Source organism: Lichenostomus cassidix, unplaced genomic scaffold, assembly GCF_008360975.1.
Source record: "Lichenostomus cassidix isolate B80296 unplaced genomic scaffold, HeHo_3.0 HiC_scaffold_500, whole genome shotgun sequence".
NCBI lineage: Eukaryota > Metazoa > Chordata > Aves > Passeriformes > Meliphagidae > Lichenostomus > Lichenostomus cassidix.
The window spans coordinates 66,799-84,477 of record NW_028148058.1 but is presented as its reverse complement, the minus strand read 5'-3'; the positions used below and the strand labels follow the sequence as shown (position 1 = coordinate 84,477).

At 43.1% G+C, this 17,679-nt stretch overlaps 1 protein-coding gene across 1 annotated transcript in view; it reads left to right on the top strand.

The window, feature by feature from the left end:
* The window catches only part of LOC146420134 (uncharacterized), a 30,001-nt gene continuing 12,322 nt past the window's right edge, over positions 1–17,679 (top strand). The window contains exon 1 of the mRNA XM_085048608.1: positions 1–425. Within this exon, the coding sequence (XP_084904734.1) occupies positions 1–425 (425 nt within the window). The remainder of the gene's footprint in view (positions 426–17,679) is intronic.

Below are 17,679 nucleotides of genomic sequence, written 5' to 3'. Positions count from 1 at the left end.
ATGCCTCAACAAACCTGTAATTTCCCTGCAACACCTCAGACCAGCGCGATCCCCTCACGCTGCCTCAGTTTCCCCTCAGCCGCTCCGAGCGCTCCGCCAGGGGGCGCCGCGACCCCCGGAGCCCTCACAGCCCGCGCCCCTCTGGCCACGCCCTCGCGCTTTCTGATTGGTCTGCACCCCGCTCTGGACACGCCCACGAAGGTGCTGATTGGCCAGCATCGCCGCCGCCGCCATTTTCAAACGGCCGCCGCCGCCATTTCTCGCCGGGCTGAGGTCGCCGCCGCTGTTCCCGTGCTGTTCCCGGTGCCTTCCGTCCCCATGGAGGCAGAGCCCCTGGGCCAGAAACCCCCCGGGCGGACACGGGCCACGGCCAGCACCTCGCCCCCGGCGGGCGGCACCCCCGCTGTGGCCGCGTCCTGCAGCCGGTAGGAGTCGCGATCGCCGCGCGTCCTGCCGTGAGGGGCTGAGGGTGACAGTGTGAGGGGCTGAGGGTGACAGTCTGAGGGGTGTGTGCCCTCAGGGGAGAGCCCGCCGTTCTGCTGTGGGAGGAGGGTGCCTTCATTGTGGAGAGAGCCCTCACCCTCCTGTGTCCCTCAGGAAATTCCCTCTTTCCCGTCCCTAAGGGAATTCCCCCTCCCTTCCCATCTGCTAAGCGGAGTTCCTCTGTGGGAGAATGCTTTGCCTTTCTCCCTCAGGAGATGGACGCTTCTTCCCTTAGGCTACACCACCGTGCCCTGTTCCCTGATGAGGAGGGGTGTTGCTGCTTTTACCACGGAATGTGAAATGGTTGGAATGGAATTTAAGGTTATTCCGTGAGCAGGGACATCTCCCATTATCCCAGTGGCTTTGGACACTTCCAGGGATCCAGGGACAGCCACAGCCTCTCTGCCAGGGCACTGATCATCTCCCTCTCCTGGGTATAATATCCTCCTCACCCTCAGCCCTGCCTTTATTCTGGTTTTTAAAACCCCTGCCTGCGACGTCTCTTCCTGTTATTCTAATATATCACACTTGGGCGACTTTTCTCAAGGTCACACCCTGAAAGAAACATTTCTCAAGTTACCCTGAAGTTCAACCGAGCTGTTTTAACCCCATAAAGTCACCTGGGTGGGTTTGGAATTTATCAGCAGGTGTGTTTTGTTTAGAATTTATTAATCAGCAGGTGAGTTTAGAATTTATTAATCAGCAGGTGAGTTTAGAATTTATCAGCAGGTGTGTTCAGAATTTATTAATCAGCAGGTGACCCCCGAGTGACTGAGATTTGACAAACCCAAATCAGCAGAAATCTGGGTTTTTCTTTTGCCCTCGAGGTTCTGAAATGACTTCTCCAAGCGTGCAGGTGATGGAGAAACTTCTTACAGGTGACAAATGAATGAAAAATAAGGGATGAAAAATAAGGGATGGATTTCCCTGATCCAAGTTTTGTCAGCCCAGAGAGTTTCTCCCTCCAAACACTGTGTTTTGGGCAAGGATTCATTCATTCCTGGATGTTCTCAGGAGGTGTTTTTGCAGCTCTTTTTCATCCCAGGTGGGTTGGAGGTGTTAGAGCTGCTCCTGCTCTTCCTCCAGCCTCGTTTTTCCACGGAAATGAGGGAGAGGAAGGCGAATCCCTTGTTTAGAAACCTGGAGAAAATCCCCAGGGGAAGGACTGGATGTCCTTAATTCGGTGATGAAAGCAAAGTAAACATCGCCGAGCTCGGGTTTGGCAACCAGTGTGTGCTCTGGGTGGCAGAAGGGTTTAAAAGGCTTTGGAAAATGTGTGTTTTCATAGGAAAGTGCTCTTAAAAATCAAACTGTAGCTCCCTAATTAGCAGGCTTGGAAAGCAGCGCCTAATTGAAGGGTTTGGGGGTTTGGGATGGTGGAGAATTCCTGTGGGAGAGGTCGAGGAAATGGGGCTAAAGCTCAGAAAGCAATTGATGCAGACCAGAATTATATATATATTATATATATTATTTGTCTTCATCTGGACACTCAAACGAGGTGATGCAGAGCAACTCGAGCTGCTGCTGCTTGAGGCTTGTTTGGAATAATTAAAAAGTTTCACTGGAAGTGTCTCGGGGAGGTCTCCAGCCCAACTTCACATTGAGGTCAGGTTGGCACTGCCTGGCTGAGCTCTACAAACCTCCAAGGATGAGGATTTTCTTACCTCTCACATCTTGACCATAATATTTGGGGGGGAAACTCCTTTTCCTCATATTTCCTGGAAATTTTCCATGCTGCTGCTTGTGCACGTGGAAAGGTCTGGTTCTGGTTTTATCTCCTCTTTAGATTGGGTAGACAGTACTGAAATCCCTTTTTACCTTCCTGAAATCCCCTTTTACCTTCCTGAAATCCCTCTTTCCCCTCCTGAAATCCCTTTTTCCCCTCCTGAAATCCCTCTTTACCCCACCCAGGCTCAGTTCCCTGCTCTCTTTATTAATCCTGGACATCTTTTTGCTGCAGTTGCTCTTCTTGCCCTGGGAATCCCAAAGCTGCTCCCAATATCCAGCTGGGATCTCCCAAATCCCAACTGGCATCATCTGAGCTGCTTGCTTCCCCAACCATCTTGCTGCAAACCACCAGGAACAGAATTTAAACTGCTTAATCCTTGCAGCTGTTGGGGAAGTGGCAAACTGGGACAGAGGGCTGGCTTGGTTCTTTGGTGGTTTGTTTGTCTGTTTGGGGGTTTTTTGTTTGGATTTTTTGGTTGTTGTGTTAGGTTTTTTTGGGTTTTTTTAAGTTTTTTTGTTTGGGGTTGTTGTTGTTGGTTTGGTTTCGGTTTTCCTTATATTTATTTTAAAAAAATACCAAAATCCGGAAGCAGTTGGATTTTAAATTATTTTAACTAAATATGCAAAATCTCTGCCTCATGTTTAAGGACCTGACTGGGACTCCAGCAAAGCTTTCCACACCCTACTAAGCCATAAATATATTCAATATATACACAACAAATGCCCTGAATCCCTGAGTGTGGTGCACACATCCCTGAGGGAGCTTTTCTCCCCAGCCCTGAGACCTGACAGGGCTTTGTCCCTTTTGTCCTCAGCCCTGTCACCTGGCAGGGTTCTGTCCCCAGCCCTCTAACCTGGCAGGCTTTTGTCCCCAAAACTCTAACCTGACAGGGTTTTGTCCCTTTTGTCCCCAGCCCTCTAACAGACAGGGTTTTGTCCCCAAAACTATAACCTGACAGGGTTTTGTCCCTTTTGTCCCCAGCCCTGCGACCTGACAGGGTTTTGTCCCCAAAACTGTAACCTGACAGGGTTTTGTCCCTTTTGTCCCCAGCCCTGCGACCTGACAGGGTTTTGTCCCCAAAACTGTAACCTGACAGGGTTTTGTCCCCAGCCCTGCGACCTGATGGGGTTTTGTCCCCAACCCTCTAACCTGGCAGGCTTTTGTCCCCAGCCCTGCAACCTGATGGGGTTCTGTCCCCAGCCCTGAGACCTGACAGGTTTTGTCCCCAAAACTATAACCTGACAGGGTTTTGTCCCCGGCGCTGTACCTTGACAGGGTTTTGTCCCTTTTGTCCCCAACCCTGCAACCTGACAGGGTTTTGTCCTCAGCCCTCTAACCTGGTAGGGTTTTGTCCCTTTTGTCCCCAACCCTCTAACCTGACAGGGTTTTGTCCCCAAAACTATAACCTGATGGGGTTTTGTCCACAGCCCTGTACCTTGACAAGGTTTTGTCCCCAGCCCTCTAACCTGACAGTTTTGTCCCTTTTGTCCCCAGCCCGGTACCTTGACAGGGTCTTGTCCCTTTTGTCCCCAGCCCTGCAGGCTGACAGGGTTTTGTCCCCAGCCCTGCAGGCTGACAGGGTTTTGTCCCTCTTGTCCCCAGCCCTGTGACCAGACCCTGCACTCGGTACCTCTCCCTCCAGGCCCAAGCAGAGCTCTCATTCCCCAAACCCCCCAGCAGTGCCGCAGCACGAGCTAATCCCCTTTATTTGCATCCCTGCATTCTCCGAGCTCCAGCATTCCCAACTCTGCAGTTCCACCGAGGTATTTTTAAATGCTCCTCTGACCCAGGAGCAGCATCAAGTTTCCCTGCTGGAGGATTCCTGACGCTTCCAAAGGACAGGGAGGTGGGAAGGGCTGCGGATTTGTCGGCAGCCTGTTGTCTGTAATCAAAAAATCGTGTCTAAAAAGGGAGGAGACAGCTGGGCAGACAGTGACCTCACCCAGTTATGAGCAGGGGCTGTTTGCTCTCGGCTGGGGATGCTTCTCACATCTTCTCATTTGCTATTTATCTCTTTTTCCCCCCTGGCAATGCACCTGCAGCTCTCCCACAGCACTTCCTACCTGCAAATTCAGCTTGGAAAGGGAGAGGGAATTGCTCTGGAGGTGGAGGAGAGGAAGCTGCAGTGTGCCCAGAGAAGGGCATGCCTGCAGGGAAAATAAGGAATGGATTTCCCAAGGAGATATTCCCTCTTTTTCCAGGATTTTTCTAGCAGTACAATAAGTGGTTGAATGGTTTTCTCTCAGCCTCGTCGTTCCATCTCTGACAGCAAGATGACCCAAAAAAAAAGACAAAAAAATGTAAATGGGACAGATAAAAGACTCTTTGGTTTGGGATTTGTTTGTTTGCTCTCTAATCTCATTCCCAATTTCCCAATTTATCTAATCTGGAGGTGAATCCAGGTGAGGCTGAGAGGCCAGGGCTCCCAAAATTCCCAATTTATCTAATGTGGAGGTGAATCCAGGTGAGGCTGAGAGCTCAGGGCTCCCAAAATTCCCAATTTATCTAATCTGGAGGTGAATCCAGGTGAGGCTGAGAGCTCAGGGCTCCCTTCTGGGCTGACATGGAAATAAAGTTCTCTCCTGCCCCAGACACTTTATCTGACCCACTTTTGCCTGGAGAATGGCTCTGGAGAGCTCCTTCCAGCTGGGAAAAGGAATTCTCCAACCCCAGGCAAACCTGGAGCTGGGAAAGTTGATTTTTCTCTCTCTCCAGAGCCAACCGTTCTCTCTGACACCCGGAAACATCAATCCCAATGAGATTAATCCTAATTAAGTTAATTTATTTGGATAGAAGGATTTGGTGGCAGCCTGCAGACCCTGAGAGATTTCAGGTGAAACAAAACCATCCTGTGAAGGAGTTTTGGCAGGAAAAGCTTTGTTTCTGGAGCACTGCTGATTTTAACAAAGAATCTCAAGAAAGAGAGTCCTTCCTGAATTATATATTTAAAAAAAGCTTTAAAAACCTTCCCTGCTCACCTGTCTGCACCTTCCCATCCCGTGCAGGAAAAGCTTTGTTTCTGGAGCAGCACTGGTTTTAATGAGGCATCTCAAGAAAGAGAGTCTTTCCTGAATTATATATTTTAAAAAAAAGCTTTAAAACTCTTCCCTGCTCACCTGCACAATCTGCACCTGTGCAGGAGCTGGATTGGTTTTAACAAGGCATCTCAAGAGAGTCCTTCCTGAATTATATATTTTTTAAAAAAGCTTTTAAAATCTCCCCTGATCACCTATCTGCACCTTCCCATCCCATGCAGGAGCTGCATTGGTTTTAATGAGGTATCTCAGGAGAGAGAGTCTTTCCTGAATTACATATTTTAAAAAACCTTTAAAATCTTCCCTGATCACCTATCTGCACCCGTGCCAGGAGCTGGATTGGTTTTAATGAAGCATCTCAAGAGAGTCTTTCCTGAATTATATATTTTAAAAAACCTTTAAAAACCTTCCCTGCTCACCTGCACAATCTGCACCTGTGCAGGAGCTGGATTGGTTTTAATGAAGCATCTCAAGAGAGTCCTTCCTGAATTATACATTTAAAAAAACCTTTAAAACTCTTCCCCGCTCACCTGCCCAACCTGCAATAAATCCAACTGCTTTGATTCCTTCCCTTTCCCCATTTACCCCACGAAAGCTCGTTGGCCGCTGACCCAACTCTGCTGCGAGGCTGAAGAGCTTTTGATGCTGCAGCTTCTCCTGCCTTTCTTCTCCTTAATTACAGCTTTTCTGCACTTCGTGTTTGTTGCTCTTGCTCTGGGCTGGGCTGAAAGCCTCTGTCAGCTCCAGCCACCTTCCCAGGGCTGCTCCGAGCCTCCCCAAGACTACAAACACACATTTCCCTCCCCATTAGCACATCAAAGCTCCTCAAATGCAAACTTGGCCTCCCCTGGAGAAGGTGGTGATTCAAATGCATCGTTGGGAGCTGCAAGCTCTCCGAAAATGTCCAAAAGCTCCAATTACCGGCGGAGGGGTTTTATTTTCCAAAAGAACTCCGGCTGGTGAGGGTGAGGTTTGTACACAACCACTGCAGGCAGTTCCAGGAGCCTCGAACACACAGTTCCCAGGAGACAGGGAGTGTTATCCCACATTATGAGTCCATTTTTTGCCCCAAATTTACTGGAAAAGACTATTGACAACTTGGGAATATTTTAAAAATCAAATCAGGGTTTGGGTTTTTTTTCCTTGGCACAAGAATTCCACAATTTTCCAGCAACTGGGAAGAAATTATCCCAAAAACTGAGTGGATTTAGGGATAAATGGAATAATATTCAGGGAAAAGGTTGTGCCATTTTAATGTCACTTTTCCCTTCCAAACACACAATTCCCAAGTGACAGGCAATGCTATCCCAAATTATGAATCCAATTTGTGCCCCAAATTTACTGGAAAAGACTATTGATAACTTGGGACTATTCAAAAAAAATCAAATCAGGGTTTGGGTTTTTTAAAGGTTAAATCCCTCCTTGTTCCTTGGCACAAGAATTCCACAAAGTTCCAGCAACTGGGAGAGGATTGGGAAGAAATTATCCCAAAAACTGAGTGGATTTAGCTGTGATCTTGTGATTTTTCTCTGCTGTTGAATAATCAGGTTGTGCCATTTTCAGGTCACTTTTCCCTTCCAAACACACAATTCCCAGGAGACAAGGAATGCTATCCCAAATTATGAGTCCAATTTTTGCCCCAAATTTACTGGAAAAGACTATTGATAATTTGGGAATATTTTAAAAAATCAAATCAGGGTTTGGGTTTTTTAAAGGTTAAATCCCTCCTTGTTCCTTGGCACAAGAATTCCACAATTTCCCAGCAACTGGGAAAGGGCTGGGAAAAAAAATCCTAAAAATTGAGTGGATTTAGCTGTGATCTTGTGATTTTCCTCTGCTGTGGAATAATATTCAGGGAAAAGGTTGTGCTGAGTTTAGCTGTAGGGAAAATCTCCATCCATCCCTGCCAAAAATAGGGAAAATCTCCATCTATTCCTGCCAAAAATAGGGAAAATCATCTCCATCCATCCCTGCCAAAAATAGGGAAAATCTCCATGCATCCCTGCCAAAAATAGGGAAAATCTCCATCTCTGCCTGCCAAAAATAGGGAAAATCTCCATCTCTCCCTGCCAAAAATAGGGAAAATCTCCATCTATTCTGCCAAAAATAGGGGAAATCATCTCCATCCATCCCTGCCAAAAATAGGGAAAATCTCCATCTCTCTCTGCCAAAAATAGGGAAAATCATCTCCATCCATTCCTGCCAAAAATAGGGAAAATCTCCATCCATTCCTGCCAAAATAGGGAAAATCTCCATCTATCTTTGCCAAAAATAGGGAAAATCTCCATCTATCTTTGCCAAAAATAGGGAAAATCTCCATCTATCTTTGCCAAAAATAGGGAAAATCATCTATTCCTGCCAAAAATAGGAAAAATCTCCATCTATCTTTGCCAAAAATCTGAATTTATTTGTTTAATCTTCTCCTCAACTCCAGCAACCCCAGCCCTGTGCTCATCTCCCTGCTGGGGAAAAAGGAATTGTAAAAATTGGAATTTAACCATCTGGGAGTGTGGAGAAAATAACTCAAAATCCACTCAGATCAACAATCAGGAGGGGAAAAATCACTTGTGGTAAAATCAGCTGAGGGAATTTCCACAGGGTGAGGAGAAATGACGATTTCCAGCCTTTTTTTCTCCTCCCTGGAGATGATTTCATGGAGGGTTGGGTTTGGCAGGAAGGGCAGGATTGCTGTGAATTGTGGAATTAAAAAAAAAAATAAAAATTTAAAATTAAAAAAATTAAAATTTAAGAAAATTTTTAAAAAAATTTTTAAAATTAAATTTTTTAAAAAATTAAAATTGGGAAAAAGGACATTCAGCTTCCACTTGGGTCAAGCTTGGCACATATCAGAGCTTAAGAAAAAAATCTGTTATTTCTGTGAGAAACACCAAGAATTCCATGGTTTTTCTGGAATCCCAGGAAAAAAAATCTCTTTAAAATCTGTGATTCCTGGGAGAAATACAAAGAATTCCATGATTTAAATCTCTTTAAAATCTGTGATTCCTGTGAGAAATACAAACAATTCCATGGTTTAAAAAATCTTTAAAATCTGTGATTCCTGGGAGAAATACAAATAATTCCATGGTTTCTCCACACCTTTAATCCCAGAAGAAAATCTCTTTAAAATCTGTGATTCCTGGGAGAAATACAAAGAATTCAATTATTTAAAATCTCTTTAAAATCTGTGGTTCTTGGGAGAAATATAAACCATTCCATGGTTTCTCCACACCTGGAATCCCAGGAAAAAAAACCTCTTTAAAATCTGTGATTCCTGTGAGAAATACAAATAATTTAATTATTTAAAATCTCTTTAAAATCTCTGATTCCTGTGAGAAATACAAACAATTCCATGGTTTAAAAAAATCTTTAAAATCTGTGATTCCTGTGAGAAATACAAATAATTCCATTATTTAAATCTCTTTAAAATCTGTGATTCCTGGCAGAAATACAAAGAATTCCATGATTTAAAATCTCTTTAAAATCTGTGATTCCTGTGAGAAACACAAACAATTCCATGGTTTCTCCACACCTTTAATCCCAAAAAAAATTAATTAAATTAATTTTAAATTAATTTTTAATTAATTAATTTTAAATTAATTTAATTAATTTAATTCATTCCCTCCCAGGAATTTTAGGAGGGAGGGAAAAGCCCAGCTCATTCCAGCTCTGATTTTTGGATTAATCCCAGGTGGAAAAAGGGATTTATTTCACCTTGTGCTTGTCAAGGAATTCTCAAAAAAAAAAGGATTTCTGCTCTGAAAATAAAGATATAAATTAAAAATAGAGATAAAAATCAAATAGATCTACAAGCATAGATATAAAGAAATAAAATAGATCTACAGGTATAAAATAAATAAAATATAAAAGAAATAAAGTATAAAATAAATAAAATATAAAAGAAATAAAATACAAAATAAATAAAATATAAAATAAATCTAGAAATGCCACAGGCACCATCCCTGCCCCATTTGGGTGTTTCTCTGCTCTTCTTTATTCTTTTCCTTTATTTTTGCTGAAGCCAAAGCAAACCCAAACTGAACAACAAACACCAAAAAAAGGCTTTGAGCCAAAAATATTGGAATTGCAAATCCTCCTGTGGAGGAGGAACAGCAGCCAGAGTTTCCTGCAGGTTTTAGCAAAGATTTGGGATTTTTAACAGCACCAGGTTAGATTTGGGATTTCAAACAGAACCAGGCTGGGTTTGGGATTTCAAACAGAACCAGGTTGGGTTTGGGATTTCAGACAAACTGCACCAGGTTGGGTTTGGGATTTCAAACAGAACCAGGTTAGATTTGGGATTTCAAACAGAACCAGGTTGGGTTTGGGATTTCCAACAAACAGAACCAGGCTGGGTTTGGGATTTCCAACAGCATCAGGTTGGGTTTGGGATTTCAGACAAACAGAACCAGGTTGGGTTTGGGATTTCAGACAAACTGCACCAGGCTGGGTTTGGGATTTCAGACAAACAGCACCAGGTTGGGTTTGGGATTTCAAACAGAACCAGGTTGGGTTTGGGATTTCAAACAGCACCAGGTTAGATTTGGGATTTCAAACAGAACCAGGTTGGGTTTGGGATTTCCAACAAACAGCACCAGCTTGGGTTCCTAGTGAGGTCTCCGTGGCTGAGGTGAAAGTTAAACAACTTTGTGAAACACTGTGAAAAACTGACAGAGAAAAATTTAAAAATCCCCAAAAAAGCCACGTGGAGATGCAGGCTTTGAATGTTGAGGTTTGGTGGGAAAGGTTTAAAAATATCCACCTTTCCTGGGCGTTATTCCTGGAATATTTCATTATTTCATTTCATCCTTTCATCCTTTCATCCTTTCATTATTTCATTATTTCATTATTTATTTCATGATTTAATATTTCATGCATCCCACTGATTCCCAGCAGGAGTTTCTGGGACTCACAGACCTCCCAACCCCCTTTGGAATCCCTCAGGATTTTCCCCTCCCTTTTTCCCTCTCTCCTCGCTGTGTCCTCAGCAGGAATATATCCATTTTAATATTAAAAATAAAATGTATAAATCCTGCCTTTCCCTGCCAGGCTCCATCAAATCCTCCCTGGAGGCAGCAGCTCCTCCTCTGCTGCACTAACTGCATTTTTAGATTCAGTTTAATTTAATTTAATTTTTGCAATTTTAGTTTTCCTGCATTTCTCAATCCTTCCCTCTTGTTCTGTCTGAATTTCAAGCTCTTTTTTCCCTCCTCATTCCAACTAAAGCACTCCAGAGCCACCTCTGGTTTACACTTCACAATTCCTTTTATTCCCAAGCAGGCAGAGAATTCCTTCCCCTCTAGGTGTCACCACTGCACTGAAAATCAGAGTTTTGCCTCTCCAGGACACAACTCGTGTCTGTATTTCACTCCTGCTTTTAACTCAGTATTTAAAATAAATTCACCACTTGGGTCACTTTGGGATTAATTTCATTTTATTGAGTCGAATGGTTTCTTACCCACCAAAAGTGAAAGGAAAGAATTCTTTGAATGCTACAAGGTGACTTTTCTTCCTTTTAATTAATATTTAGAAGGATTTGGGTTGGAAATTACCTTAAACTCATTTCATTCCACCTTTACCATGGGCAAGGACTAATGAATTTGGGATTAATTTCATTTTACTGAGTCAAACGGTTGCTTACCCACCAAAAGTGAAAGAATTCCTTGAATACTCCACGGTGATTTTTTTTTCCTTTAATATTTAGAGAATCACAGAAGAGTTTGGTTTGGAAATTACCTTAAACTCATCTCATTCCACCTTTACCATGGGCAGGGACTAATTAATTTGGGATTAATTTCATTTTACTGAGTCAAATGGTTGCTTACCCACCAAAGGTGAAAGGAAGTAATTCCTTGAATATTCCAAGGTGGTTTTTTTTCCTTTTCATTCACATTTAGAAGGATTTGGGTTGGAAATCACCTCAAACTCACCTCATCCCACCTTCACCACGGGCAGGGAAAGCTGGAATTCCACTTCCCACCATCCCAGCTTGCTCCAATCCCCATCCAACCTGCTTTTCAACATCCCTCCGTGCTGCCCACGGCCCTTCCCTCAACCTTCCCAACCCCAGGGTGACCCGGGGAGGGGAAAAAAAAAATAAAATAAAAGAGGAGGAAGGGAAGGCAAGCAGGTGAAGGTGCTCAGGCTGCTGCAGCTCTCAGCTCGTGGGTGGGCTGGGAGTGTTCCTCAGCTGCCTCTGCACCTGAAAGCTCCTCTGCAAAGCTGCCTGGGAGCTTCCTGAGAGCTCAGCATCCCTTCATCCCCAGCTTCACACACACCACAGGGCTGATGCCTTAAATTAGGGCAATTAAGCTGATTGCCCTCCCACACAGCCAGAAAGCTCGGCAGATTTTGGAATTGCTCCATGTCTGGCTCGGGGAGAAGGATCACTTGCACTGCCTGGCTCAGGTTAAAAATCCACAAAAGGAGTTTTCTGAGTGATTTCAGTCCTGGGGGATGAAAAAATCACAATTTTTTCATGCCAGTTGTGATCATGAATTTCTTCAACTCTTCTTCACTCTGCCCAGAGCAGCTGTGCTGCCCCTGATCTCTGGAATGTCCAAAGCCAGGCTGGACAGGGCTTGGAGCAAACTGGGATAGTGGGAATTGGATCACTGGGATGATGGCAGGAGGTGACACTGGAGGAACCTTCAAGATCCCTTTCAACCCAAACCATTCCATTCTAGTTTGGAAAACACAGAGCACTGTGAAGTGTTAATTAATTAATGATTCACAGTCCAGTTCCTTCATAAATGATATTAATGTTCATTGCGTGTGACCTTGCACTTTGCACGGTGATCCTGGCAGCAGCTGCCTTGGATATTGCTGAATTCCTTGGATATTGCTGAATTCCTTGGATATTGCTGTGTTCCTTGGAGATTGCTGAATTCCTTGGATAGTGCTGAATTCCTTGGATATTGCTGAATTCCTTGGATATTGCTGTGTTCCTTGGAGATTGCTGTGTTCCTTGGATATCACTGAAATCCTTGGATATTGCTGAATTCCTTGGATAGTGCAGTATTCCTTGGATATTGCTGTGGATATTGCAGTATTCCTTGGATATTGCTGAATTTCTTGGTTAGTTATTGGAGTATTCCTTGGATATTGCTGAATTTCTTGGTTAGTTATTGGAGTATTCCTTGGATATTGCTGTATTCCTTGGACATTTCTGTATTCCTTGGATATCACTGAATTCCTTGGACATCTCTGTGTTCCTTTGATATTGCAGTATTCCTTAGTTAGTTATTGCAGTATTCCTTGGATATTGCTGAATTCCTTGGATATTTCTGTATTTCTTGGTTAGTTATTGCTGAATTCCTTGGATGTTGCTGTATTCCTTGGATATTGCTGTATTCCTTGGATATCACTGTATTCCTTGGATATTACTGAAATCCTTGGATATTCCTGAATTCCTTGGTTAGTTATTGCAGTGTTCTTTGGACATTGCAGTATTCCTTGGATATTGCTGTATTCCTTGGTTAGTTATTTCTGTATTCCTTGGACATTTCTGTATTCCTTGGATATTACAGTATTCCTTAGACATTTCTGTATTCCTTGGATATTACTGATTTCCTTGGATATTGCTGAATTCCTTGGTTATTTCTGTATTCCTTGGTTGGTTATTGCTGAATTCCTTGGATATTGCAGTATTCCTTGGTTAGTTACTGCAGTATTCCTTGGACATTGCTGAATTCCTTGGATATTGCTGAATTCCTTGGTTATTTCTGTATTCCTTGATTAGTTATTGTTGTATTCCTTGGATATTGCTGTATTCCTTGGTTAGTTATTGCAGTATTTCTTGGATATTGCAGTATTCCTTGGATATTACTATATTCCTTGGATATCACTGTATTCCATGGATATCACTGTATTCCTTGGATATTTCTGTATTTCTTGGTTAGTTATTGCAGTATTCCTTGGATATTGCTGAATTCCTCGGTTAGTTATTGCAGTATTCCTTGGTTGGTTATTTCTGTATTCCTTGGACATTGCTGTATTCTCTGGACATTTCTGTATTCTCTGGACATTTCTGTATTCCTTGGATATTTCTGTATTCCTTGGATATTTCTGTGTTCCTTGGTTAGTTGTTGCTATATTCTTTGGATATTGCTGTATTCCCTGGACATTTCTGTATTCCTTGGATATTGCAGTATTCCTTGGATATTGCTGAATTCCTTGGTTAGTTATTGCAGTATTCCTTGGATATCACTGAATTCCTTGGATATTTCTGTATTCCTTGGACATTTCTGTATTCCTTGCATATTACAGTATTCCTTGGTTATTGCTGTATTCCTTGGATATTGCAGCATTCCTTGGTTAGTTATTTCTGTATTTCTTGGACATTTCTGTATTCCCTGGACATTTCTGTATTCCTTGGGTATTTTTGTATTCCTTGGTTATTTCTTGCTGTATTCCCTGGACATTTCTGAATTCCCTGGACATTGCAGTATCCCAGAGGGTAAACTCCCAATCTCAGCCCAACCCCAGCTCCAAACCAAACCCAAGTGCTGATTTCCAGCAAAATTCCCAAATCCCAGCCCAGCCCAAGCTGTGCCACCCCCTCAATGGTGGCCACAGCTGCCACTGGTGTCCCCAGGAGGTGACAACGAGGGGAATTAGGATCAGGACAAGGACTTTGTTGACTGCAGCTGAGATCCCAGCAATGGTTTTATCACCGAAATCACACCCTGTTTGCCCAACCAGCCTGACACATGTACGCTTTTGTGTTGCTGCTGTTCAGCTGATTCATGGATCTCCCCTCGGGTTTTTAGCTCATTCCCTGTGATTTCCCAGCGATTCTCTCCTTGCACTGCTGCACTGTCGCTCCTCCACATCAGGGGGAGCTTTGAGCTCGTTCTGCAGCCCAAACCCATTGCTGTGTGTCAGGAATGGTTTGGGGGATAATCTTTACAACAGACAGACTCATTTTCCTACTAACTGTCCAGGAATGTTCTCCTGAACGTGAATAACCACTGGCTGAGCTGAGGGAGATTTAATAGTGGCTTTCCTGTGCAGACTTTCTAGCAGACTTTCTCCTCTCTTAAAAAAAAAAAAAATTTAAAAATCTGCTCTTTTCCCCTGCACTGGGAGATCTATTTTGCACGTGGGTGGTTTGTTTGTTTGTTGTAACAACTGGAAATCACTCTGAAGCTTTTATTAAAACTCCTTGATTCCTCCCCGATTCAAACCAACTTCAGGTGTATTTATACTTCTGCTTGGAAAGAGATGAGAGGCTTTGAACTCTCCTTTTTTTTCTCCTCGTGTTTTCTCCTCTGTCTGCCTTGGCCCCTGAGCTGCTTTTCCCTGCCAGGCTCTGTAAAACTCTCCCTGGAGGCAGCAGTTCCTCGTCTGCTGCACTAACTGCCTTTTCCTGCATTTCTTAATCCTTCCCTCTTGTTTTGTCTGAGTCTCAGGCTCTTTTTTTTCCCTCTTGCAGGGTTTTCATGTCTCCATCCCTCCTGCCTCTAAAACCTCCAAGGGCAGAAAACTAAATAATATCCAAGATTTTCATCCTCACAAGGAGAATTTGGGTTCAAACCTGATTCTGACCTGATCTCTACACCATCCAAATTGGTCAGGTTAGGAGCAGGGAAGGATTTTCCAACTGGGAAATCTCATCCAGGATTTGAACCAAATCTCTCATCTTCCTCTCTAGCTTTCCCAGCAGGAAGGACAGGAAGATCTCAACAGGAACATCAGGAGTTGTCCAAGGGCAGAAAACCAAATAATATCCAAGATTTTCATCCCCAAATACAAGGAGAATTTCATAGCCTGATTCTGACCTAATCCCTACCAGAATCCATGTGCAAATTGGTCAGGTTAGGAGCAGGAAGGGATTTTCCAGCTGGGAAATCTCATCCAGTATTTGAACCAAATCTCTGATCTTCCTCTCTAGCTTTCCCAGCAGGAAGATCTCAACAGGAACATCAGGAGGTATCCAAACACACACAAATGAGCAGGGAGGGCTAAAAAAACCCATTTATTTTGGGGCTCTGTGGCTGCAGGGTTAGGTCAGACAGTTTCCAGTTCTTTGGAACAGCTTGGGCTGAAGCTCTCCCAAAATTCAAAGCTGAAATGCTGCAGAAAAAACAAAACCCAGCAATCTGCAACCTCCAAACTCCAGCAGGAATGAGGTGATTGAAGGTGAAATCAGCCTGAAGAAAGGGAACAGTTATCCAGCTGAGCACGAGGTGTGCTGCAGTGCCTTAAATGGCTGTGAAATCATTGAAGAATCACGAAAAAATCAAACATTTCCAGCCCTGCAAACATCTCCTGACCTGCTGGGTTTGATCCCAGCCCTGCCTGCCCTATCAGCTCCAAACAGATTTACTTTTTGCCCATTCAGCAGGGCAAGAATGAAAGGGAAAAGTAAAAGCATTCAACAAACTCATTAGCGAGAGCAAAGTACACCTTGGGCTCCTTGAAATGTGGAAATATTTCCAAGATGAAGTCACTCGGTGCTGCTGCTCTTCCATTTCCCCCCGAAATCCTAGAGACATTGCAGAACTCCTCAGCTCCACCCTGCAGCCATTTCCTGCCTTTTCTCATTAGTTTTTGTCTCCTTTTCTCCTTTTCTCCCAGCTCCAGACTGTTTCTGCTGCCCAGACCTACCCCTGGCCCCCTTTTTCTTTATTTATTTTATTTTTTTTTCTCTCCTGTGGGATAAGTGTTAATCCCCCTCAGCCTGGCCAGCAGTTTTTTACAGCTTGGAGGTGAATTTCCCCAATTTTTTGGGGAGTTTTTCACGCTCCTAACGATGATTTGGGTGCTAAATGGGACAAAATTGACATTTCTGAGGCTCTTTTCCCTGCTCTGCCCCACTTTTTAAATTTTCAGCTTTAATATCTCTTCTTCCAAAGCTTTATCCAGTCTGTCTTTGTGATAAATATAAATTATACTGTTAAAATTACTTTTTGCTAATATCAAAATGTGTTAATTCTTAGATTAATGTTAATTGTAATGATAATTGTAATGTTAATTCTAGCTTTGTTACAAAGATATAATAATAACTAAAAACTTCATTTTTCTTTGCAACTAACTTAGATATAGTGGTGAAATAGCTAATATAGTTGGTTTAGAACACTTACAGTGAATTTACAATAATTAAACCAACTACTTAATTAAATAACAGATAAAATAACAGATAAAACAACAGATTAAATAACAAAAAGCAAAGGTGACAAAAATCTGCCACTGACATTTCTATCAGCAACTGTCACCTACTAAAACCACAAAAAAACCCCAAAAATAGACAAAAAATACACAAAAATACACCAAAAAAGCCACACATGCTCTAAAAAAATGGCTCAAAACCAGAGCCATGCTAAGAAGTTCCTAGAACATACAAACTCATTTTAAAAAATGTTTAAATGGACATAATTGGCTATAAATACACATTAAATAACAGAATAACTAACCTATCTATAAAATGTGCTCCATAATCCCAATGTCCTTTCAGCTAAGAGCCAAGCACTGTTCATTTCCTTTATTATCTTTATCCCCTATGGTCCTTTATGAAACTTCTTTAACTCTAACTAAACAACAAAACTTCATTTTTCACACTTTTTTATTTTTGATCCCACCTGGGCTTTACACCCAGAGCAGATTCCTTCCTTTGGGGTGTTCCCACCCCTGAACCCTGCAGGGAAAAAAGGAATTTTCTCTCCCCCACCTCCACCCCACTGCATTTTATGGCTTCTGCAGAGCTGCCTGGAGATTATTTCAAATTCTTATTTCAACTCCCAGTGAAAAAAGGGAAAGTTTGTCTCTCTCAGCACTCAGTGGATGTTTTCCTGAGGGTTCTTGGTGATAACTGCTGATATTTATTGCTCCAAGCTTGCTTCCCAGCAGACCCCAAAATAGCAGGTTGCTCTCCCTGGGCTGGCAGAGCTCTCCAGCTCTCTCTCCCAGGGATTTTTGGGCACTTTGGAATTCCTCTGGCCAGCCCTCTGTCCCCAGGGAATTCCCAAAATAGGGATCACTGGGGTGACTTTGGGGAGGTTGAAATCCCACTGGTTCCAGCTGAACTCACTGCCTTCTGCTGGAAATGGTGGGAAAATTCAAACTGGTTTTGTGGGAATGGAGGGAAATCTGGTGGAGTTAATCTGAAAGGGTCAGAAAGCATCCTGAGAGCTTCACTTTGCTCCATGAAAACCCCAGAAGATTCCTCATCTCCAAATCAAGGCTGAAAAAAATGCTGCATGAAAACAAAATCCAGAGATCTGCAGCCTCCAAACTCAAAAGAAATGAAGAAAAGTTTCAAAGAGAAACTCAAAAAGTTTTCAGAAAGAAACTCCAAAGAAGTGAGGGACAGCAGTGCTTTCCTGGAGGGATTTCTGTTCACAACATTTGCTTCCTTTCTCTTTCCTCCCTGGATCCACTCCAGATTCCTAAACCTTCCTCCGTGCCATTTTCTCTTTTATTTTTATTTTTGAT